Source organism: Pelophylax lessonae, assembly GCF_965119305.1.
Source record: "Pelophylax lessonae genome assembly, chromosome: 10".
Taxonomy (NCBI): Eukaryota; Metazoa; Chordata; class Amphibia; order Anura; family Ranidae; genus Pelophylax; species Pelophylax lessonae.
The window spans coordinates 213419990-213445014 of record NC_138777.1 but is presented as its reverse complement, the minus strand read 5'-3'; the positions used below and the strand labels follow the sequence as shown (position 1 = coordinate 213445014).

General features: G+C 46.9%; 1 protein-coding gene across 1 annotated transcript in view; it reads right to left on the bottom strand.

The window, feature by feature from the left end:
• Positions 1–10584: 10584 nt before the first annotated feature.
• COTL1 (coactosin like F-actin binding protein 1) overlaps positions 10585–25025 on the bottom strand; it is a 78331-nt gene continuing 63890 nt past the window's right edge. The window contains exons 3-4 of the mRNA XM_082270435.1: positions 19036–19193; positions 10585–10772 (exon numbers count right to left, since the gene is read on the bottom strand). Coding sequence (XP_082126561.1) covers positions 10662–10772; positions 19036–19193 — 269 coding nt within the window. The 3' untranslated portion in view covers positions 10585–10661. The remainder of the gene's footprint in view (positions 10773–19035; positions 19194–25025) is intronic.

Genomic DNA, 25025 nt, shown 5'->3' with positions numbered 1-25025 from the left:
TTTTTGCCCCATTGTTGGTGTCATTGGGAGGAATTGTACCCTATCATTGGTGTCACAAGGCCCCATCGTTAGTGTCATTGGGAGGAATTCTGCCCTATTGTTGGTGTCACTGGGTCCCATCCTTGGTGTCATTGGGAGGAACTGTACCCCATTGTTGGTGTCATTGGGAGGAATTGTGCCCAATCATTGGTGTCACTGGGCCCCATCTTTGGTGTCATGGGGAGGAACTATGCCCCATCTTTGGTGTCATTTAGAGTAACTGTGCCTTATCGTTGGTATCAATGGAAAGAACTGTGCCCCATCTTTGGTGTTATTGGTTGGAATTGTGCCCCATCATTGGTGTCATCTGGAGTAATTGTGCCCCATTGTTGGTGTCAGTGGATAAAATATTGCCACAAAGGCCAGATAAAAGAAAACAAAGGGCCGCAGTTTGGAGACCAGTGATCTAGAGAGCCTTGGGCCTGTCCATGATCAGAGCTCTCCCACACGAACCCTTCTGTCAGGCTGTACGAGATGTTATACAATTCTTTGACATAACTTCAGTTCTGTGAGAGTTCATGGACCACTGATCAGAAGCTTTATATACAGTATTTTTTTTTAATCAATGGTTATAAGAAATTGTTTGCACGTGTGGTTTGGAGAAGTACTGTTTATTTACTGCCCAGCCAAACACTCCCACTTAAGCTGCAAAGGTGGAGTGCGGTATGCCATGGCCTCAATGCTTTATTCCCCTGGTGTCGCCAGGAAGGAATTGGAAGCACCCTGCAACAACATGCAACACGTGTGTACACAAACCCTAAAAGCTGTGTGAAAAGGTTGGAACACAAGGTAGTACCCAATCACCACAAAACCAAAGGGAGTGTGTGGTGGTTGGGGGGGAGGGGGGGCACTTTGTAGGCACCAAATGTCTTTGCAAACTCAGGTACTACCTGTAAAAGTAGCAGTGGCATCATCATAGTGGCGACACACAATAATGGACCGAAAAGCGCACATGCAACATTTTTCCTGATACAGTGCACTACAATGCACAGCAGTACACTGCGACACTGCAACACATGTGTCTGAGTTGCAATGTTTTAGGGCATTGGGATGCCATCCAAAATGAATGGCACCACAATGTGCCAGCAAGTGCATAGTTGTAATGTGCATGCTGATTGCACACATTACCACAATACACCTTTTATCCCTGGTGCCCAACCTGGGACACATGGGGCCCTTTGGCAGTGGCACTTTTTATGTGGCCCTTGGGGGGCCTGCAGGGACATGTGTGGTTCTTTATTGCCCTGTAATAGCAATGATTTTTATCAGTCTCATGTAATTTGTCTCCAGTCTATGACTGTCTTCCGAAGCATGTCCCCAGTCTCCAACAACTTCTATAGCATGTCCACAGTCTCTGACCATCTTCTGTACCATGTTCACAGTCTCTGAGGATCTCCTGCAGTATATCTGCAGTCTCTGACCATCTCCTGTACCATATCCACAGTATCTGACTAGCTTTTGTACCATGTTCACAGTCTCTGACCATCTCCTGTAGTATATCTGCAGTCCCTGGCCATCTCCTGTACTATATCTGCAGTCTCAGACCATGTCCTGTAGTATATCTGCAGTCCATGACCATTTCATGTAGCATGTTTGCGGTCTCTGACCATCTCCTGTAGTATGTCTGCAGTCTATGACCATCTCATGTAGTATTTTTGCAGTCTCTGACCATCTCATGTAGTATTTTTGCAGTCTCTGAGCATCTCTTGTAGTATGTTTGAGGTCTCTGACCATCTCGTGTAGTATGATGCAGTCTCTGACCATCTCTTGTAGTATGTTTGAGGTCTCTGACCATCTCCTGTAGTATGATGCAGTCTCTGACCATCTCCTATAGTATGTCTGCAGTCTCTGACCATCTCCTGTAGTATGTTTGCAGTCTCTAACCATCTTCTGTAGCATGTCTGCAGTCTATGACCATCTAATGTAGTATGTTTGCAGTCTCTGACCATCTCTTGTAGTATGTTTGAGGTCTCTGACCATCTCCTGTAGTATGATGCAGTCACTGATCATCTCCTGTAGTATGACAGCAGGCTCTGACCATCTCCTGAAGTATGTTTGCAGTCTTTAACCATCTCCTGTAGCATGTCTGCAGTCTCTGACCATCTCCTGTAGTAGGTCTGCAGTCTGACCAGTTAGTAGATCTGCTGTCTCTGACCATCTCCTGTAGTAGGTCTGCAGTCCCGGACTATGTCCTGCAATATGTCTGCAGTCTCTGACCATCTCCTGTAGTATGTCTGCAGTCTCTGACCATCTCCTGTAGTATGTCTGTAATCTCTGACCATCTCTTGTATCATGCCCATAGTCTTTGACTATATTCTGTTGTGTGTCTGCTGTCTCTGACACTACTCACCATATTGTATGTGGGACCCTTTGGTGATGTTGGGGGCCGCACTTGAGGCCCCTCATTTCATGAACGTTGGCCACCACAGTCCTATAGCAAAGCTGTTTTTCAGCCTATCTGCACCAAGTGGATTCTCTGACTTTACCCAAACCTTACCTGATTTTCCAGATTGCCATGATCAGATTACAGATGTACCCGTAGCCTGCCATTATATTCATAAAATAACAAAAGGAACTGAGAAAAAAAGCATAAATGACACAAAGAAGACAGAAATCTGATTCCTTTGCGCTTTAGTAAATGACCCCAAAAACAATGGAGCACATTGGATGCAGAGTCCATCCGCATTCTCACAGTACAAAACAGAAATGGAGTCACATAGGATGTAAACAAGATTCATTCCAGTTCCTTCTCCCGGACAAACAGATTTAGTTACAAAACAAAAAAAATACATATATATATATATCACCTTTCAAAAAGTGACCTTTAACCTTTTGCAAACGTCATATACAGGTCATGTAACATTCAAAGAACTACAGATGATATGTTTGGTGTATAGAGTTAATCTCTCTCCTCTTTCCCACACAAGCCAATTAACAGGCCTCGGGCTTCTTAACTACGATTGAGGATCTGTGGCTCCAGTTTACAGACCTCAGCTCCTTAAATACCATTGAGGATCTGTGGCTCAATTTACAGACCTCAGCTCCTTGACTACCATTGAGGATCTGTGGCTCCAGTTTACAGACCTCAGCTCCGTAACTACCATTGAAGAGCTGTGGCTCCAGTTTACAGACCTCAGCCCCTTAACTACCATAAAGGATCTGTGGCTCCAATTTATAGATTTCAGCGCCTTAACTTCTATTGAGGATCTATGGAGCTGAGGCTCCAATTAAGTGCCGGCTCACACTATGCGGTGCGGGAACAACATGCTACTTTGAACAGAAATCGCACCGCATTCCTGTTCAAATCACATGGGATTCTTTAGCAGTGCAATTTGAGGGACTATTCTGTATGGCTCAAATCCCACCAAAATCACGTGGAACCCTTTTTTTTTGGCTGCATCAGAATCAGATTGCATTGCAATCCAATTCTGAAAATCGCGCTGCATTTTGCGAACTGATTCTGGGGTGTCTTTAATTTAACACACTCACCTGCAGCGGCTCGCATGAACGGGGTGCAATTTGGATGCGGTGCGGAATCCGCATAGCATTTGTTGCAATTTTGCAGTGCATAAGTGTGAACCGGCACTTCCAGACCTCAGCTCATTAACTATCATTGAGGAGCTGTAGAGCTGCCGCTCTAGTTTATAGACCTCAGCTTGTTAACTGCCATTGAGGAGCTGTGGAGCTGCAGCGCCAGTTTACAGACCTCAGCTCGTTAACTACCATTGAGGAGCTGTGTCTCCAATTTACAGACCTCAGCTCCTTAACTGGCATTGAGGAGCTGTGGCTCCAATTTACAGACCTCAGCTTGTTAAATACCATTATGGAGCTGTGACTCCAATTTACAGACCTCAGCTCGTTAACCCTTATTGTGGAGCTGCAGCTTCAGTTTACAGACCTCCGCTCATTAACTACCATTGAGGGGCTGTGGCTCCAATTTACAGACCTCAGCTGGTTAACTACCATTGAGGAGCTGTGTAGCTGATGCTCCAATTTACAGCTCTTAGCTTGTTACCTACCATTTAGGAGCTGTGGAGCTGAGGCTCTTTTTTACAGATCTCAGCTTGTTGACTACCATTGAGGAGCTGTGGCTCCAATTTACAGATCTCAGCTCGTTACCTACCATTGAGGAGCTGTGGAGCTGCAGCGCCAGTTTACAGACCTCAGCTCGTTAACTACCATTGAGAAGCTGTGGCTCCAGTTTACAGACTTCGGCTCGTTAACTACCATTGAGGAGCTGTGGCTCCAGTTTACAGACCTCAGCTCGTTAACTACCATTGAGAAGCTGTGGCTCCAGTTTACAGACTTCGGCTCGTTAACTACCATTGAGGAGCTGTGGCTCCAGTTTACAGACCTCATCTGGTTGACTACCATTGAGGAGCTGTGGCTCCAGTTTACAGACCTCAGCTCGTTAACCCTCATTGTGGAGCTGCAGCTTCAATTTAAAGGCCTCAGCTCATTAACTACATTTGAGGGGCTGTGACAAATCTAAAAATCAGCTGAGCTTGAAAGGAGTGGTTTTTAGAAGGGATTGCTTTATCAGATACTCAGTACTGTAAGGCTCTATTCACATATAGGCATTTCGGATCGCAGGCAAAATTGCCGCGATTCTTCCCGTGATCCCGAACCATTGCAAGTCGCGGGACGCCCGTGCAATGCCCGTGAATTGCAATGGCACCCCAAATGCGGCGCGGTTTTACGCTTGACGAATCGCTGTAAAATCTGAATTGCCGGACGCCTGTCACCCAAAAAGAGTACAAAATTTTATCTTGGGCGACAGGCGTCCCGCGCTTCTGTTTGCGTGATTTTACCGCGATTCGTCAGACAAACTCGCGTCGTGTTTGGGGTGCCATTGCAAGTCCCAGGAATCACATGGGCATCCCGCGACTTGCAATGATTCGGGATCGTGGGCAGAATCGCGGCAATTCTGCTCGCGATCCGAGAAGCCTGTATGTGAATGGAGCTTAAGTGACTATGGAGGGGGCATTGCCTAAAAAGCCCGTCCGTGTAAACCCAGCTGATCTCAGTGAAGGGATCAGACCCCGCACAGCCCCGGGGTTCTCCTGCACTGGGGTTCTCTCTCCATGAACAATTGGAAAGTTTTCTAGGACCCCTTTACCATACAGACATAGAGCCACACACTCAGTGGGGCCAAAATCAGGTTTCGGAGCTGAAAACCCAGCAATATGCAGCATCATGCGACCTTGCAAGGTGCCAATAAGGAGCAGGTTGCAGGTTTGTAGACGAGGTACACTGGTCTAGCTATGTGCATAATTAGGACAATTTGGCAATTTCGTTGCATGGGAATGTTCAGAAGTAAAAAAAACACATTTTACGAGACTCTCCCGTGTAAACAAAAGGGGACAATATTAGTACAAGAGCGGGGGGGGGGGGTCGTGTGAAGTCGCATCTGCCTGGGGGGTCGTGTTACTATGGAACCACGGCTGTCTTTAACGCAAGGCAAAAGGGGCAGCTGCCCAGGGCCCAGTCATTGTTGGGGGGCCCAAAGCAGCTGCTCCTTGAGCCCGCCAGAGTTTCGGCCACCTCCGGCGCTGGTCACATGCTGGTTGCTCGCTACTGTCACTTGCTGTAAATACAGAAGCGCTGTAGAAACCTCTAGCAACCAGTCAGTGAGTGGTAATGATGTGCAGTATCCTCTAGGAACTAATCAGTGAGCGGTAATGATGTGCTGTAACCTCTAACAGCCAATCGCAATCGCTGCCTGATCTGCTGCAGTAAACAAATTTTGAGTCTAGGTGAAGGGGGGTCCAATCAATATTATGTATGGAACGATCAAGTGGGGTTTTGTGTTTAAAATACTAATGAGGTCCCCTCCTGTCTGGAAGATTACCGGGAAATATTAAAGAGCTCCAAGGAGAAGCAGGATATTGATTTAGGATCCGCTTATATGTTGTATCCCCCAACCACAGAGAGCACAGTTCAGTTTTTTGAGGTATGCCTCGTCTGCTCTTATGTAGTGCTAAGACGTTATTTTCTGTAATTCTGTATTGTTGTAATTAATTACATATGTTCATATATATATAAAAAGTTCTTACATATTTTTCTCACCATATACAGAATATCACTTGTATAAGATGTCTGTAAATCTCCTGAAGAAGCTATGGTATCCTGACGAAACATGTTGAGCTGACACCACCAAGTGTTGTTTCATTTATGTTTTTAAATGTTTGTACTTCGATCGAATAAAAGATTTCATGTTTTTTACATTTTTAGTTTTTTTTTCTCCATCAATTGGGTATAAATACATTTTCTTTTGGATTTTGGCACCAAAAAAGTCCCAAATATCCCTATTAATATTTCTTTATATGTTGTAAATTGTTTCCCTGTCCCCGTCCCCTAAAAGAGGATCAGTCTTGACTTATGCAAGGATCTGAGATCTCCATAAGGCCAACTCTCACCACAAAGAAGGTTTCATGTTGCCTTGCCCCCGCCCCCTCCCTCTCTAACAATTGGAATTTAAGTGAAGGCTATTTATTTGTACTGTTTCCACCCTTTCCCCACTGCACATGCGCAGATCTGCCGCCATAGGTATGCGCAGCCTATTAGGGTGTGCACCCCAAAGCTCAGACACACATGCCTTTCTCTGCAGCCTCGGCTGCACCGGACAGTAAAAGAATGGGAATTGCTCTGTGCTGAGATGCTTCCTGTTTATTCACAAACAGGAGCATAGCAAACAGTCTACTATGCTTCAGTTATAAATTAACACATTGAGTAATCAGTACCGATCGGCCAGACAGCAGATTCTGCAGCGTATAGGACAGTGATTAGGGTGTGCCCAGGCACATCTGGCACACCTTGTTCGTATGCCACCTCTATGAAATCAGTGCAGAATCCTCTGCAAGTATGTTCATTTAGAAAAGGAAGGGGCCGGTAAATGACATGTTAGCCCCTTCCCCCGCTCTCCATTCCTAAACATCCCCCCCACAGCAGCCGGGGGGAGAGGAGAGGAGGGAAGCCAGCAGCACTGCTAGGGGGAAAAGGTGCAACACAGGCGGAATCCACACTAAGTGATTAGGGTGTGCCCAGGCACACCCCCTGCACTCACCCATGGGTGACATTTAAAATGTATGGCACCAGAAGACAGCAACGCACGTTACATGCACTACCATACATTAAGAGGATGAACATGTTACTACAATGCAGATGTGCAAATCCAGCCTCATTTTGCCTTAAGGCCCCGTTCACACTGAATGCAACTTTGAAATTAAGCTACTTCACTTAAAGTCGCACAATTTCAAAGCTGCAGGTCAGTGCGATTTTCAGGTGCGACTTTCCTGACATCTCTGCGACCTAATGCACAGATGTCTATGCAAGTCACACCTGAAACGGCAAAAAAATAGTGCAGGAACCTTCAGATTTGAACAGCGGGGGGGCGACTTGTCATACGATTTGGAACTGTCAAATCGCATTACAGGTCGCACTGGTGTGAACAGGGACTTAAGGTCACCCAAAGTTACTGTCCTGTCATCTGCCTGACCTCACTCCTTACCTCCCAGCTCCTGAGACTGCATAACATAGTCAGATAGCAAAGACCCCAAGCCAAGTGGAACACTATTCACTATAGAGATGTGTTATTTGATGGAGTTATGCAAACTCGGGAGCTGGAGGACAGTGCGGCAGGGAACATGGAACTGATTCAATCCAGCTGTGCTCTGGGCTCGGACTCTCTGGCTCAAGAGATAAAGAAAAACCAACAAGCAAATCTTCTATAAGTATGCAAAATAAAATTCTAATGACATGTAACTGTCAATTCAATTAGAGGCGGGGGTGGGGTGGCAACATGAAAATAATTTTATACATTTTGTAAACGGATAATGTGGCCACTTCAAATGTGAATTGTGCTTGATGGGTCAATTTAAAGTGTGGGTCCACTTTTTTTTTTAGTGGTTAAATAGTGCCAAGTTTGTACATTACAGAGTTTGTATGAACAATGTCACAGCAACAATAGCGCTTTTTTTATTTTTATTTTTATTATTAATAATAAAAAGTCGCACTTGAGCTCCAGTCCAGTGATTTGTTCCTAAGCTGCAATGATGTCATCAGTCTGCTGCAGGCAGGAGTAAGCATTTCCTCAGTCTCCCCTCCCCCTAGTGGTCAGATTACAACATTGTAACTTTGTAGCAAGCCACAGTGTGAGAGGCTGCATCAGTGGCTGAACTGTGTCAGACATTTGTGAACACAGCCAGGGGATTTACAATATTACAGTATGTCATTTCTGAGCCGGCAACTCAGTGACCCTGGATGATGCCTGAACAAAAGATGGTGCTGTAATTCTGGAGAGAAAAGCAGGCTGTGATCTCTGCATAGGTGTGCACCCCCAAAGCTCAAACACACATATAGCCTAAGCTACAGAAGTGCTCTGTGTTGAATGGCTTCCTGTTCATTCTCAACGGAAGCATAGTAAACACGGTTACTATGCTTCAGTTATGAACGAACACAGTGAGTGATTGCTACAGATCACTCGCTGTGTTCATTCAGAAAAGGAAGGGGCCTATAAATGACATATTTACTGGGCCCCCACCCATTCTTAAGCATCCCCCGCAGCAGCCGAGAGGAGAGGAAGGAAGCCAGCAGTAAGCTGCTCGGTGCTGAATGGCTTCCTGTTCATTCACAAACTGCAGCATAGTAAACAGTTACTATAATTCAGTAATGAATGAACACAGTGAGTGATTTCTACAGACCATTCATTGTGTTAATTCAGAAAAGGAAGGGGCCTGTAAATGACATATTTACTGGCCCCTTCCCCTGCTCTCCATCCTTAAACATCCCCCGCTGCAGCTGGGGGAAGAGGAGAGGAAGCCAGCAGCAAGCTGCTCTGTGCTGAATGGCTTCCTGTTCATTCACAAACTGAAGCATAGTAAACAGTTACTATACTTCAGTTATGAATGAACACAGTAAGTGATTTCTACAGACCATTCATTGTGTTCATTCAGAAAAGGAAGGGGTCTGTCAATGAGACATTTACTGGCCCCTTCCCCTGCCCTCCATCCTGAAAAATGCCCTTTTGTGCCTTCAGAAGCAGCCAGCAGGAGAGAAGAGGAGGGAAACCAGCAGCTCTGGGGGGGGGGGGGGGGGGGTTGGGCAGGGGGGGGGGGATCTGCACCACCAGGATGATTAGGGTGTGCCCAGGCACACCTGACACACCTTGTGTGCACACCTATGAATCTCTGTGAGAGGGAATAAACACCTGGGAGTATTACACTGACACATTACATAGCATGAAAACGATATCGAACGATGGGTCCACTTTATGTATTGCTTAGGGCTCTGCACTGGTGCCCCATTGGCATGATGCCATTTACTTTGTGCTCTGACAAGAGGTGGGTACCTATCAGGCTGGCGGCCAGCCATACATCGAACGCCCCACCCCTTTTCAGTGCAGGAAGCGGGCGCCACAGCCCATAGGACTTCTGTACAATAAACTCTTCTGAGCTCACCAATACAATCTGATTGTACAACCTTCTTTCTTAGTCTTCCAACATCTATGTAGTGTAAGGGCCTGCCTGATTGGATACAAATTGATTGGATAGTTCAGGTAGGTCCTCTTATTGCATAGTTTTGGTAAATCTAAAGTAGATTGCAGTGGCGGCCCATCCATTGGGGGCGCAGGGGCGCCGCCCCCCTATTCATGCATCCGGCCCCCTAATCTACATGCAGGGCGCCAGACGCATAGATTCCAATGGGTTTTTGTTTTTTTTTTAAAGCACATGATTGGAGCCAGAGGCTTTAATAGGCTTCAAAAAAGGGTGGGCTCGGGGCGCAGAGCTCTGCGCCCTGAGCCCACCCAGTTGTGTGACAATAGCGAATGAGTATTCGCTATTGCCACACTGATTCTCCTCCTGGCCAATCAGGAGGCGGGTCCTGAGACCCGTTTCCCGATTGGCCAAAAGGAGAAGCCATGCTATTGGAAAAGGAGGAGGAGGGAGGAGATCAGTGCAGGCTGGAGCTGGTGGAGGACCAGCGCCCGGGGGGAAAGGCTGGAGCTGGTGGGGGACCAGCGACCAGGGGGGGGGGGGGCAGTGCAGACTGGAGCTGGTGTGGCCGGGGGGGGGGGGTGTATGGTGTGATCCGTCTGGTGGATTGGATGATTAGATTGCTATGTGTATGGGGAGCCTTAGGTACCGGCTTGGCTCTATTTAGCTACTAAAAGTTCCTAAACAACAATAAAATCCATCAAGGAGAATTTTGCAACTTTGTAACAAGATTTCAAACATTCCAGAAAACAAAAAAAACAACAATGAGGGATCAGTCTGCGGAACGCCGAATCCCCGGAGAGTCACGAGAAATTGAAGATAATCTTTTCAGGAGTTGGTTGTGTTTTGTCTTGGAGATGCAGAAAGCTGGCTGAACTCGTGGCGAGCGCCATCCACAGAAAGGCGGTAGGCTCAGACGCGCGTCTGCTGATAAAACCAGCGCAGCCGCCATGATAATGTCAACTGAGATGTTGTGACTGAGATATCAAGATATAAGAGTCCAGACGGGGCGGGGGAGGGGGGAGAGAAATATGCAAAGAAATATCCAGTTTCTTTTATCACAGCTTCCACCGGTTTTCCGGTTGTCTTTGTTGCGGCGAAATGTTGGTCTTCTAGCAGTGCGGAGGATTACTCTGCCTGGGCGTCGTAGTTGGCACCTCCGGCCTTCTTTAGCTCATTTTTGATGTAATCCTCGTCCAGGTCTTTGCGGTCGGTGATGACCATCTCTTTGGCAAAATTCTAAGAGGATAAAAAAAAAAAAAAAAAAAATCAGAAAGTTTAACATTTCAGTCTTATAAATATATTTTTCACCAACACAGTGCAGGGACAAGGTCAACTAGAGCCTGGGGCGCACATACCTAGCTGCCCCCCCCCCCTTCATGATGTATGAGCATCATGTCTCAGCTAAAATCCCCCCATAAAAACACTGAGCACAAATCTGCATGCTTACCCCCCCCCCCCCCCAACCATAAATTTCCCCTCCTCCCAGTAAAAATCCACCCCTTGCTGAAATCCCCCATCTCAGCACAAATCTTTGCCCCCCCCCCATCCCCTAAATCCTCCCAGCTCAAATGCCCACCCCCCCCCCCCCCAATGAAAAAAAAATAAATAATTCACCCTTCCTAGCACAGATCCTCTCCGCACAAATCTTTGCCCCCCCCCCATCCCCTAAATCCTCCCCGCTCAAATGCCCACCCTCCCTTCATGATGTATGAGCATCATGTCTCAGCTAAAATCCCCCCATAAAAACACTGAGCACAAATCTGCATGCTTCCCCCCCCCCAACCATATATTTCCCCTTCTCCCAGTAAAAATCCACCCCTTGATGAAATCCCCCATCTCAGCACAAATCTTTGCCCCCCCCCCATCCCCTAAATCCTCCCAGCTCAAATGCCCACCCCCCCCCCCCCCCAATGAAAAAAAAAAAAAAAAGATTTCACCCTTCCTAGCACAGATCCTCTCCGCACAAATCTTTGCCCCCCCCCCCCCATCCCCTAAATCCTCCCCGCTCAAATGCCCACCCCCCCTTCATGATGTATGAGCATCATGTCTCAGCTAAAATCCCCCCATAAAAACACTGAGCACAAATCTGCATGCTTACCCCCCTCCCCCTCCAGCATAAATTTCCCCTCCTCCAAGTAAAAAGCCACCCCTTGCTTAAATTCCCCATCTCAGCACAAATCTTTGCCCCCCCCCATCCCCTAAATCCTCCCAGCTCAAATACCCACCACCCCCCCCCCCCAAAAAAAAAAAAAAAAAAGAAAAGAATTCACCGTTCCTAGCACAGATCCTCTCAGCACAAATCTTTGCCCCCCCATCCCCTAAATCCTCCCAGCTCAAATGCCCCGCCCATAAAAACAAAATGAATTCACCCTTCCTAGCACAGATCCTCTCAGCACAAATCTTTGCCCCCCCCATCCCCTAATTCCTCCCAGCTCAAATGCCCATCCCCCCCCAAAAAAAATATAAAGAACTCACCCTTCCTAGCACAGATCCTCTCAGCACAAATCTTTGCCCCCCCCCCCATCCCCTAATTCCTCCCAGCTCAAATACCCACCACCCCCCCCCCCCCCCCCAAAGAAAAAAAAAAAAAAGAATTCACCCTTCCTAGCACAGATCCTCTCAGTACAAATCATCGTTATATGTAAACAGCATTACTACTGGCGTTACTTTTTACAATAACCAGTAATAAAACAAATTACTGTTTCCCCAGAAACAGTACAATAAAAATGCGGCGTTACTATAATTTCAGTGGCCAGCAGTGTAACATCCAATCCTGCATCCAGTGATTGGTGGGCAAGCAGGGGGCAGCCGTAATGAGAGTGAGTGGAGCTGTCGAAACACTGATGTCGGGGAGGGATGAGCTGGTATGTGGGGCTCCGCCCCTTGTTCCGTGCATAGACAAACAGCAGCTGACCGGGGAGGAAGGTGTGGCAGGGGGGTGATACCAGTTGTCTCAGAAGTGATGAGCGGGGCCGGTGCAGGGCATTCTGGGACTCCGATATCACGGAAGAGGACGCTCCGGCTTCAGCTGCCCACACCTGAGATGGCAGCGCTGGACAAGAAATTTTCAAGGTAAGTATTTCTTCTTACAGGTAAGTGAACCCGGGGACAGTTCAGAGGCTAGCCATTGTGGAATGTACTAACCCTGACTGTCCCGGGGGTATTTTTAGGTAAAAATTTTTTTTTAGGGTGGAACTCCGCTTTAACTAATTGGTGTCTTTGCAGTTTAACTAATTCCTGAACCTTGCACCCGAACAACGCTTTCCAGAACCTTGCACCCCGTACAACGCATTCCTGAACCTTGCACCCGAACAACGCCTTCCGGAACCTTGCACCCCGTACAACGCATTCCTGAACCTTGCACCCGAACAACGCTTTCCGGAACCTTGCACCTCGTACAACGCATTCCTGAACCTTGCACCCGAACAACGCTTTCCTGAACCTTGCACCCCGTACAACGCATTCCTGAACCTTGCACCCGAACAACGCTTTCCTGAACCTTGCACCCCCTACAACACATTCCTGAACCTTGCACCCCGTACAACGCATTCCTGAACCTTGCACCCCGTACAACGCATTCCTGAACCTTGCACCCCATACAACGCATTCCCAAAGCTTGCACCCCGTACAACACATTCCTGAACCTTGCACTCCATACAACGCATTCCTGAAGCTTGCACTCCATACAACGCATTCCTGAACCTTGCACCCGAACAACGCATTCCTGAACCTTGCACCCTGAACAACGCATTCCTGAACCTTGCACCCGAACAACGCATTCCTGAACCTTGCACCCTGAACAACGCATTCCTGAACCTTGCACCTGAACAACGCATTCCTGAACCTTGCACCCGAACAACGCATTCCTGAACCTTGCACCCCGAACAACGCATTCCTGAAGCTTGCACCCCATACAATGCATTCCTGAACCTTGCACCCTGAACAACGCATTCCTGAACCTTGCACCTGAACAACGCATTCCTGAACCTTGCACCCGAACAACGCATTCCTGAACCTTGCACCCCGAACAACACATTCCTGAAGCTTGCACCCCATACAACGCATTCCTGAACCTTGCACCCCATACAACGTATTCCTGAACCTTGCACCCCGTACAACGCATTCCTGAAGCTTGCACCCCGTACAACGCATTCCTGAAGCTTGCACCCCGTACAACGCATTCCTGATCCTTGCACTCCGTACAACGCATTCCTGAAGCTTGCACCCCGTACAACGCATTCCTGAACCTTGCACTCCGTACAACGCATTCCTGAAGCTTGCACCCCGTACAACGCATTCCTGAACCTTGCAGCGCCAGACCCAGCATATATCTTCATTCTTACCATAATTTTTAAAACTAACACTTAGAGAAATAAAGTGTGTTTTTAGTTTTTGTTCTTTTATTTCATAAAAAAAAAATCTCCAAACATTATTACCAAAAGAAATTCCTGTTTGTCCTAAAATATAAAAGGTAAAAAAAAAATATATATATATATATATTTCTATATATTCTTTAGTCACAACAAAGATATTGCTGAATAACCAGCCTCATAGCAGAGATGTAAAAATTGCTCTGGTCCATAGGGGGTGTACAGGGCTGACAGCAGAAAAGGTAAAAAGGTCAACTTCAGCCAAAATTGCTTTTTTTAAATTATTTTGAAAAGATCAGGGAAGGGTTAGAACCAGGGGCTGACTGGCAACCTTCAGCCCAGGGGGCAAGTACAGACCAGAAGCCCATGGTGCAGCGAATCATCCCCCCTCCCACTCTCCCTCTTTCCAGGACAGGGGCAGCAGTGGGGACTTTTTACTTCTCTTCACCAGGAATCCTTTAGGCAGGTCAGTGGGAGAAACGGTGCATCCTTTTTACAGGGCATCAGAGTGGCCCGGGGGGGGAGGGGGGCAATTGCCCCCCTGGCCTAGTCTTCCCCTGGTTAGAACCCTATGTTTATTGTTGTTTGTGCCATTTTTAAGTAATTTTGTGGCCCTTTTAGGCCCCTTTCACACAGGCGGACTGTTCAGATCCGCCTGTCAGTTTTTTTGGCGGATCTGAACGGTCACTGTAACGGACCGTTTCAGCAGACAAGGGGTTAAAATCCGTTTAGGCGATATGCCCCTTTCTGAGAGACAGGCACAGCTACTGCAGAACACCAAACCCTCGAACTGGATACAAAATAGCACTCCAACCTGGAACCTCACGAATAGCTGCTAGCAGACGAACAGGAAAAGCATACATCAGCTTACACTCCTAGCAATCAGTCTCCAACAGCATACAGTGAATCCTCCCAAGAACGAGACAAGGCTCCAAATTGAGGGTAAAACAGGAACAACAACAACATTTATTGGAAGAACACAGCACACTTTTATACAGAAATTGGAACATCCTTCCCCCAACAACCGCTTTCCCATTGGTCAATTGCACAGTACCTGCAGTTCCCATTCAGGTCCTCTTTTAGCCATGCAAATGAGGAATTGAAAATGAGTCAACAGGGATTGGTCAGATAGCTTTGACCAATGCAAGGAGACAGAAGCCCCAGGGGGCAATCAATGTACACAATAGTCAGACACAGAACAATGGTTCCATAACGAGCCCTCAATACACATTACTCTGAGTGTCAATACATCCCTTAGCAGACAACAGGTGAGGTCATTAGCACACCTGACAATAGGTGAATGGAGAGCCACCTCAGACAGCCCGTCTCCTCAGAACTTCCTGTAATGACCATATTAGGAGTTGACTTCCTGTTCAGAGACCTCATGGCAAATGGGAACAAAAATCTTCATATTACAAGGGAGACATTTTTCCTGAATATGACTGTCCCATTTGTAGTAGTCCAAACCATATTTTCAGTGTTCAACACCCTCCTGGTCACCCTGCATTCACCAAATCCATACGAATTAGAACCAGGGGCTGTTTGTTCGGTAGATAGAATCTACCGAACGGCTGTGCAGAAAGGGAGAAATAAATCCTTCTGCACCATAAAATTAACCCTTTAGCTGCCGGTCCATAATCCAAAGGCAGCAGGCGGGCAACCAGGGTCCTCCAATGCAATGTGGCGAGGTTGGTCTCGTCACAGTCACCCCATGCATCTCTATGGGGCATCGGATGTCAGCGGAGACATGTCACCTGATATCCAATCCGTCAAATCTGGATGGATGGAAACCCTTTTTTCCATCCGTCCAGCGGATCGGATGAGAACGGACAGACGGTCCGTTCCCATCCGATTCCCCCATAGAGATGCATGGGGACCTGACAGCTGTGTCTCCGCACACAGAGTGGAGACAGAGCTGTCATCCTCCTGCCGATCCCCCGCTGAGAAAAACGGAATCCGCCTGATGGGCTCCAAGTGTGAAAGCGGCCTAAAAGGCATTTCCCTTCACATTCTGTTCTCGGATTCCTTTCACTTGGACAGGAAGTGAAGGGAATTTTCCAAATAGGGACACAGCCAATGACAAAAAAAGCTGACAGGGGATCTAACCCTCCTTTACTCTATCCAACACTGAAAAGTGTGTGGATTTGAGCATTATACCATTGAAGCCTTCATTTCTTAAGAACTGGTATTTAATTTCTATGTAGTAAATTCAGCCAAGTTAAAGTCTTATCGATAATAAAAAAAAAAGAAAGAAAATACTGCAGACATTCTTCTTTAGTGAGTTAGCCCTTTAAGAAGATCTAGTGAGTGATTCCGCCAACTCTTCATCCTAAAACAGTATCCTGCTTCTTCGCCCAGACCGGAGTTCCCCTTTAAATGGTAAGACGTAAAAGCGGGGCGGCATGTCGTGTGAGATCGGTGTTCAGCCTGACACAACCGACACTGTTCTGGAGTCACAACAATGCATTCCGCGGACACAGTACAAGCGCCTGTTTGTTCATGTCGGAACACTGGCTGCTATTGAGGTCTGGCCATGCCAGAGAGGTTTAATTATGAATCCGGCCCTCTTGTCCCACTCACCCTGACCGGCGTCTCACTGTGCCAAATCAGAGCGCGGCGGACGCTCGTCACAACGAGGGAATGCTAGCTGCGGCATGAGGACCCGGCTGCTGGGGGTTTCCGATGGCTCTGATACATTGTTGAGCGATTCTAGGATTGAAACTTCACCACTGTGATATTCCAACCCAGATAGAAGTTTATTTTAAGCACTTCCATACAGGGCAGTTACACCCCCTTCCTGCCCAGGCCAATTTTCAGCTTTTAGCGCTGGTGCATTTTGAATGACAATTGCGCGGTCATGCAACACTGTACCTAAACCAAATTTATGTAATTAGTTCCCCCCAAATAGAGCTTTCTTTTGGTGGTATTTGATCACTGCAAGGTTTTTTTCTTTTTTGCTACACAAATAAAAAAAGACCGAAAAGCTTGAAAAAAAAAAAAAAAGTTTTTTTGTTGGTTATAAAATTTTGGAAATAGATAAGTTTTTTCCTGCACTGATGAGGAGGCACTGATGGGGTGGCACTAATATGCAGCACTGATGGGCACTGATATGCAGCATTGGTAGGCACTGATAGGCAACACTGATAGGTGGCACTAATGCGCACTTATAGGCAGCACTAATGGGCACTGATAGGCGGCACTGATGAGCACTGTTAGGCGGCACTAATCAGCACTGATCGGCACTGATGGGCACTGATAGGCGGCACTGATGAGCACTGTTAGGCGGCACTAATCAGCACTGATCGGCACTGATGAGCACTGATAGGCGGCACTGGTGGGCAATAATGGGCACTGGTGGGTGGCACTGATAGATGGCAATGATGGGCACTGGTGGGCAGCACTGATGGCAATGGTGGGCATCCCTGGTGGCCATGGGTGGGCATCCCCACAAATAGAGCTTTCTTTTGGTGGTATTTGATCACCGCAAGGTTTTTTTTTTTTTTGCTACACAAATAAAAAAAGACCAAAAAGTTTGAAAAAAAAAAAGTTTTTTGTTTATGTTCTAAAATCTTGTAAATAGATATGTTTTCTCCAGCACTGATGAGCACTGATGAGGCCGCACTGACAGGCACTGATGAGGAGGCACTAATATTCAGCACTGATGGGCACTGATAGGTAGCATGATATGCAGCATTGGTGGGTACTGATAGGCGGCACTAATAGGCACTGATGGACGGCACTGATGGGCAATAATGGGCACTGGTGGGTGGCACTGATAGATAGCAATGATGGGCACTGGTGGGCAGCACTGATGGGGAGGGCACCACTGGCAGGCTCCCTGAGCCCTGATTGCCATCCCTGGTGGCCATGGTGGGCATCCCTGGTGGCCATGGGTGGGCATCCCTAGTGGCACCCCCCCCCCCCACCAAGGGTCTGCACTGGTAAACAATGCTCTGATTACCAGCACAGAGCCCTCCCTGTCAGGGGAGCCGATCAACGGCTCTTCCTATTTACTATGTGAAATGCCGCTCTGCGGCTTCACGGCTGGGCCCCTACTGCGCATGCGTGAAGCGCACTGCGCTCGGTTACCGGCCTGAAAGCAGAGGGAGGAGGAGGGGGCCGAACTTCCGACGTTCCTCACTGCGGCGAGGTCCGATGAAAGTGGGGACAGGGTATCAGTCAAGAACAGGTACCAGCTCCCCCCCCCCCAAAAAAAAGGTGCCAAATGTGGCACTGGAGGGAGGGGAGGAGACAGATAAGCGGAAGTTCAATTTTTGAGTGGAACTCCGCTTTAACTCATTCCCACTGGCTGCCTCCCATCCCTTAAAAGGTTCTAAATGCCGGGAGGCGGAGGCAGGTATTCAGGTCATGTGACTGCTGTGATTGGCTGTCACAGTGGTCACATGATCACAAAGCTCCTGATGGCTAGTATGGCTAGTCACACAGATACTGTATGAACGGTACTCATTGGAAATCATGGGGTACAACTTGTCATGCGACTTTGCAGTCCCAAGTTGCAGGATGGGTCGCAAAGGTGTGAAAGGGGCCTATGGTAGTCTGTGGGTGGGGTTTACCTGTGTCCTGGGATCAGGGGAGAACTGGGCCAGGGGGGCAATCGCCCTCTGGGCGGCTCTAATGCCCCGTAAAAAGGCTGCACTGCTTCTGCCACAGACATTCCTAAAGGATTCCTGGTGAAGAGAAGTAAAAAGTCTTCACTGCTGACCTATTGAGTGCGGGATGAAGACAAGGACAGAGCGCAGACCTCCCCCCCAGCATGGATGGTGTAAACTATGTCTGAGCGGAGGCCGGTTCTGGAGACTCTCCTCCCCCAGCCAGCCCCGACTGAGCTGTCCCAACTCCCCCCAACCGCTCCCTGCTGGCCAGGTCGGGATTCGGTCAGTGAGTAGAGAGTACCTGGAGCGGAGCTTCAGCCTGGAATGGGGGTCAGGAGGACGGCGGGAAGAGGGAGAGTGGGAGGGGGGCTGAGTCGCTGCACCATGGGCCTCTGGTTTGTATTTGCCCCCTTGGCCTGAAGGTTGCCAGTCAACCCCTGCCTGGTGTGTGTGAGCGTAATTCCGCTAATAACAAGAAGATTTGATTGATTTGACACGTCACCGTCCAGAACTCACCTGCACAATGTCCTTTACCAGCGACTTATCCGTGCCAGTTTTGGCTCTCTGTAGGCCACCAACATTCTCTCCAATCCACGTAATTAAGGCAAACTTGACCCTCTTGCTCATGGCGTCTCCGGTGGTGAGTCTAACATAGGCGTACAGTCTGACATCATCTGCAAAGGAACAAAAAGAGACAGTTTACCGGATGGTTCCACCAAGGATTGAGCATTATTTACCATCAGGGACAAGCTGATAGGATCCCACATAACCACTTGCCCTCCGGAAGATTTACCCCCTTCATGACCGGAACATTTTTTGCGATACGGCACTGCGTTACTTTAACTGACAATTGCGCGGTCATGAAACACTGTACATAAATGAAATTTATGTCAGTTTTTTCCCACAAATATTTTCTTTTGGTATTTGATCACTATTGGGTTTTCTATATTTTGCATTATAAACAAAAAAAAAACAAACAAAAAAAAAAAAAAATAATCAGACAATTTAAAAAAACAAAAACAAAGAAAAAAAACAATATTTTTTACTTTCTGCTATAATAACATTTCCCATTAAAAAAAAAAAAATCTAAATTTCTCCATAAATGTCGGCCAACAAGTATTCTGCAACATACTTATGTTAAAAAAAAAAAAAAATCCCAATAAATGTATATTGGTATATTGATATTTATTTATAGCTTCTACAAACTATATATACTGGAATTTTTATTTATTTTTGCAAGTAATTGTGACAATCAGCAACTTATAGCGGGACTGCGATATTGCAGGCGACAATCTGACACTAACTGATATTTCTGACCCTTTGTAGGAACCAGTGCAGCGGACAATCTGACACTAACTGATATTTCTGACACTTTGTAGGAACCAATGCAGCGGACTATCTGACACTGATATTTCTGACACTTTGTAGGAACCAGTGCAGCGGACTATCTGACACTAACTGATATTTCTGACACTTTGTAGGAACCAGTGCAGCGGACTATCTGACACTAACTGATATTTCTGACACTTTGTAGGAACCAGTGCAGCGGACTATCTGACACTAACTGACATTTTTGAAACTTTGTAGGAACCACATTTGGCACCTTAACCGCTTGCCGACCGCCGCAAGTACATATACTGCGGCGGTCAGTCCCGGCCAGGCAAAGTGACATATATATATACGTCACTAGCCTGTCACCGGCTTGTGAGCCAATAGCGGGCGAGCGCGCGCCCGCTGAGGCGTGCGCCCGCCCCGGCTCGTTCACTAAGGAGTCCATGCATGTGACCGGCAGACCCGATGTCCACCAGTCACACTGCGATAGTCGGTAGAGAGGCAGGCAGCTAAGGTAAACAAGCCGCCTGTCATTCTCCCTGGTGTAAAAATGGAGATCAGATGGTTCTACTATGTAGGACCGTTGATCTCTGTTTTTACAGTAGTAGCCACAGCCAATCACAGTTAGAAGCACACCCCTAGGACACACTTAACCCCTCCCTCTCAAATAAAGTTAACCCCTTCCCTGCCAGTGTCATTTTTACAGTAACAGTGCATATGTATAGCACTGATTACTGCAGTAATGTCACTGGTACCCCAAAAGTGTCAAAAATGTCAGTCAAGGGTCCGATCTGTCCGCCTCAATGTCGCAGTCCCGCAAAAAAATAAAATCGCAGATCGCCGCCATTACTCGTTAAAAAAAAAAAAACAATAAAAATGACAAAAATCTTTCCCTTTATTAATAAACGCGATAACTTTTGCGCAAACCAATCAAAATACGCTTTTTGCGATTTTTTTTTTACCAAACATAGGTAGCAGAAAACAAATTGGCCGAAAATGTTAAATTTTTATTTTTACATTTTTTTTGGGGAATTTCATATAAAAAAATTGAAAAATATTGTTATTTTTGCAAAATTTTACGCTTTTTTTTGTTTATAGCCCAAAAAGTAAAAATCGCACAGGTGATCAAATACCACCAAAAGAAAGCTCTGTTTGTGGGAAAAAAGGACGTCAATTTCGTTTAGGTACGGCGTCGCACGACCGCGCAATTGTCAGTTAAAATCGCACAGTGCCGAATCGCAAAAAGTGGCCTGGACGTAAGACAGCAAAATCCTCTGGTGGTAAAGTGGTTAAGGGGGGAACGGGTACCTGTTTTTGACAGGTACCCTTCCCCACTTCCGGGAGACAGCATTATGCCTTGTACACACTATCAGATTATCTGAAGACTTTTGTCTGCAGACTTACCAAATCCATATAATATGAGGTCAAACCTAAACACTTTCAATTTGTATGCAATCCGGCAGGCCCTTGCACTACATAGAAAAGGTAAATCTGAAGACAAAAGTCTTCGGTGTGTACAGGGCATTAGGGCAGGAACCTTTCGAAGAGTTGCTGCATTTTGAACCTCAAGGATTTGAACGTTTCCATTACTGAAAATAGGGTTCGACTTGGCAATGTTGAACTGTCAAAATCGCATGACAAATCACATTGGCGTGAAATGTGAATGAGGGCCTAATGATATTCCTAAAGAGGCTAGTGTTGTATTTAAAGGTCCTGTGCAAGTTGGGTGCGATTGCGGTGCAAATGCAGTCATACAAACTGTATGGCTGAATTTGCAGCGCACAGAGATCGCATGTCGTTTTTTTAGGCGGTTCTGAGCGGATGCCCCATGCATCTCTATGGGGCATCGGATGTTAGCGGAGACATGTCCGCTGACATCAAATCCGGACGGATGGAAACCCTATTTTCCATCTGTCTGGCGGATCGGATTGGATGAGAACGGACAGGTGGTCAGCGGGGATCTGACACCGTCTCCGTGAAGATGGAGCTGTCATCCGCCTGCTCCCCCGATAGAACGGAGCCGTGTGAAAGGGGCCTTAAAAAAATAAAATCAATAGAAACTATAACAAAAATATTGATCTATATTAGATAATAAATAAAAATAAATATATAAAACACAAAATCCATTTTACACCAAGCAGCTTCTACAAACGTCCGCTGGTATATATGTTAGGGAGAGGACGGTGCCCCTGATTTATGAGGTCACTGTGACCGGAGGACAGATCGCACCTACAGGCGGCGTACAGCCATTGTGCAGTCTGCAGTCACAAGACGCATCGGAACATTTCATGCCATGAGTTCCTGTTAAGTGGTGGAACGCAGTGACCCAACTGACATTTTCCAACCTCTCTACTGACATTTACTGCATTCTGTGCCTGCTGAGCTGTGCTGAGAGCAACGACTTCCCGGGAAAACATGGAGGACCCCTATATACTCCTCTGTATAGATATACAAGATCAGGGGGCTCCGAACTCCTCAGTACGAGGCCACATCATATATTTCACAAATTATGGAGAGCTGAATCGGAGTCCCCCTTACATCAGCATCCCTATCAGATGTTCCCCCTTACATCAGAGTCTCCATCAGAATCCTCCCTTTTATCAGGGTCCCTATTAGAGTTCCCCTTTACATCAGGGTCCCTATCAGAGTCCTCCATTACATCACAGTTTCTACTAGAGTCCCCCTTACATCAGAGCCCCTATCAGAATCCCCATTACATCAGAGTCTCCATCAGAATCCTCCCTTTTATCAGGGTACCTATCAGAGTTCCCCTTTACATCAGGGTCCCTATCAGAGTCCTCTCTTACATCACAGATTCTACTAGAGTCCCCTTTACATCAGAGCCCCTATCAGAATCCCCATTACATCAGAGTCTCCATCAGAATCCTCCCTTTTATCAGGGTACCTATTAGAGTTCCCCTTTACATCAGGGTTCCTATCAGAGTCCTCTCTTACAATACAGTTTCTACTAGAGCCCCCCCCCCCCTCTTACATCAGAGCCCCTATCAGAATCCCCATTACATCAGAGTCTCCAATCCTCCCTTTTATCAGGGTCCCTATCAGAGTTCCCCTTTACATCAGGGTTCCTATCAGAGTCCTCTCTTACAATACAGTTTCTACTAGTCGCCCTTACATCAGAGCCAGAATCCCCATTACATCAGAGTCTCCATCAGAATCCTCCCTTTTATCAGGGTACCTATCAGAGTTCCCCTTTACATCAGGGTCCCTATCAGAGTCCTCTCTTACATCACAGATTCTACTAGAGTCCCCCTTACATCAGAGCCCCTATCAGAATCCCCATTACATCAGAGTCTCCATCAGAATCCTCCCTTTTATCAGGGTACCTATCAGAGTTCCCCTTTACATCAGGGTCCCTATCAGAGTCCTCTCTTACATCACAGATTCTACTAGAGTCCCCTTTACATCAGAGCCCCTATCAGAATCCCCATTACATCAGAGTCTCCATCAGAATCCTCCCTTTTATCAGGGTACCTATTAGAGTTCCCCTTTACATCAGGGTTCCTATCAGAGTCCTCTCTTACAATACAGTTTCTACTAGAGCCCCCCCCCCCTCTTACATCAGAGCCCCTATCAGAATCCCCATTACATCAGAGTCTCCAATCCTCCCTTTTATCAGGGTCCCTATCAGAGTTCCCCTTTACATCAGGGTTCCTATCAGAGTCCTCTCTTACAATACAGTTTCTACTAGTCGCCCTTACATCAGAGCCAGAATCCCCATTACATCAGAGTCTCCATCAGAATCCTCCCTTTTATCAGGGTCCCTATCAGAGTTCCCCTTTACATCAGGGTCCCTATCAGAGTCCTCTCTATATCAAGGCCTCCATCAGAGTCCTCTCTTACATCACAGTTTCCATTAGAGTCCCCCTTACATCAGAGTCCCCATCAGAGTAACCCTTACATCAGGGTCCCCAGCAGAGTCCCCCCCCTCTTTAGATCAGGGACTACACCAGAGTTCTCCCTTACATCAGAGTCCCCATCAGAATTTTGCCTTAGATCAGAGCCCCCCCCCTTACATCAGAGCCCCTATCAGAATCCCCATTTCATCAGAGTCTCCATCAGAATCCTCCCTTTTATCAGGGTACCTATCAGAGTTCCCCTTTACATCAGGGTCCCTAATAGAGTCCTCTATTACATCACAGTTTCTACTAGAGTCCCCCCTTACATCAGAGCCCCTATCAAAATCCCCATTACATCAGAATCCTCCCTTTTATCAGGGTCCCTATCAGAGTTCCCCTTCACATCAGGGTCCCTATCAGAGTCCTCTCTTACATCACAGTTTCTACTAGTCGCCCTTACATCAGAGCCAGAATCCCCATTACATCAGAGTCTCCATCAGAATCCTCCCTTTTATCAGGGTCCCTATCAGAGTTCCCCTTTACATCAGGGTCCCTAATAGAGTCCTCTATTACATCACAGTTTCTACTAGAGTCCCCCCTTACATCAGAGCCCCTATCAAAATCCCCATTACATCAGAATCCTCCCTTTTATCAGGGTCCCTATCAGAGTTCCCCTTCACATCAGGGTCCCTATCAGAGTCCTCTCTTACATCACAGTTTCTACTAGTCGCCCTTACATCAGAGCCAGAATCCCCATTACATCAGAGTCTCCATCAGAATCCTCCCTTTTATCAGGGTCCCTATCAGAGTTCCCCTTTACATCAGGGTCCCTATCAGAGTCCTCTCTATATCAAGGCCTCCATCAGAGTCCTCTCTTACATCACAGTTTCCATTAGAGTCCCCCTTACATCAGAGTCCCCATCAGAGTAACCCTTACATCAGGGTCCCCAGCAGAGTCCCCCCCCTCTTTAGATCAGGGACTACACCAGAGTTCTCCCTTACATCAGAGTCCCCATCAGAATTTTGCCTTAGATCAGAGCCCCTATCAGAATCTGCATTACATCAGGGTAAATTATATAAATAGGGGGAAAAAAATGTAAAGCGCCCCGTCCCCGTGAGCTCGCGCATGAAAGAAAAATGCATAGGTAAGTCACGCCCGCAAATTAAAACAGTGTTCAAATCACACGTGAGGTATTGCCGCAATGTTCAGAGCAAGAGCAATAATGATAGAAAAGGACCTCCTCTGTAACTCTACTCTGGTAACCGCTGAAAAAAAAGCGTCGTCTTTGGAGATTTTTAAGTACCGTAGTTTGTCAC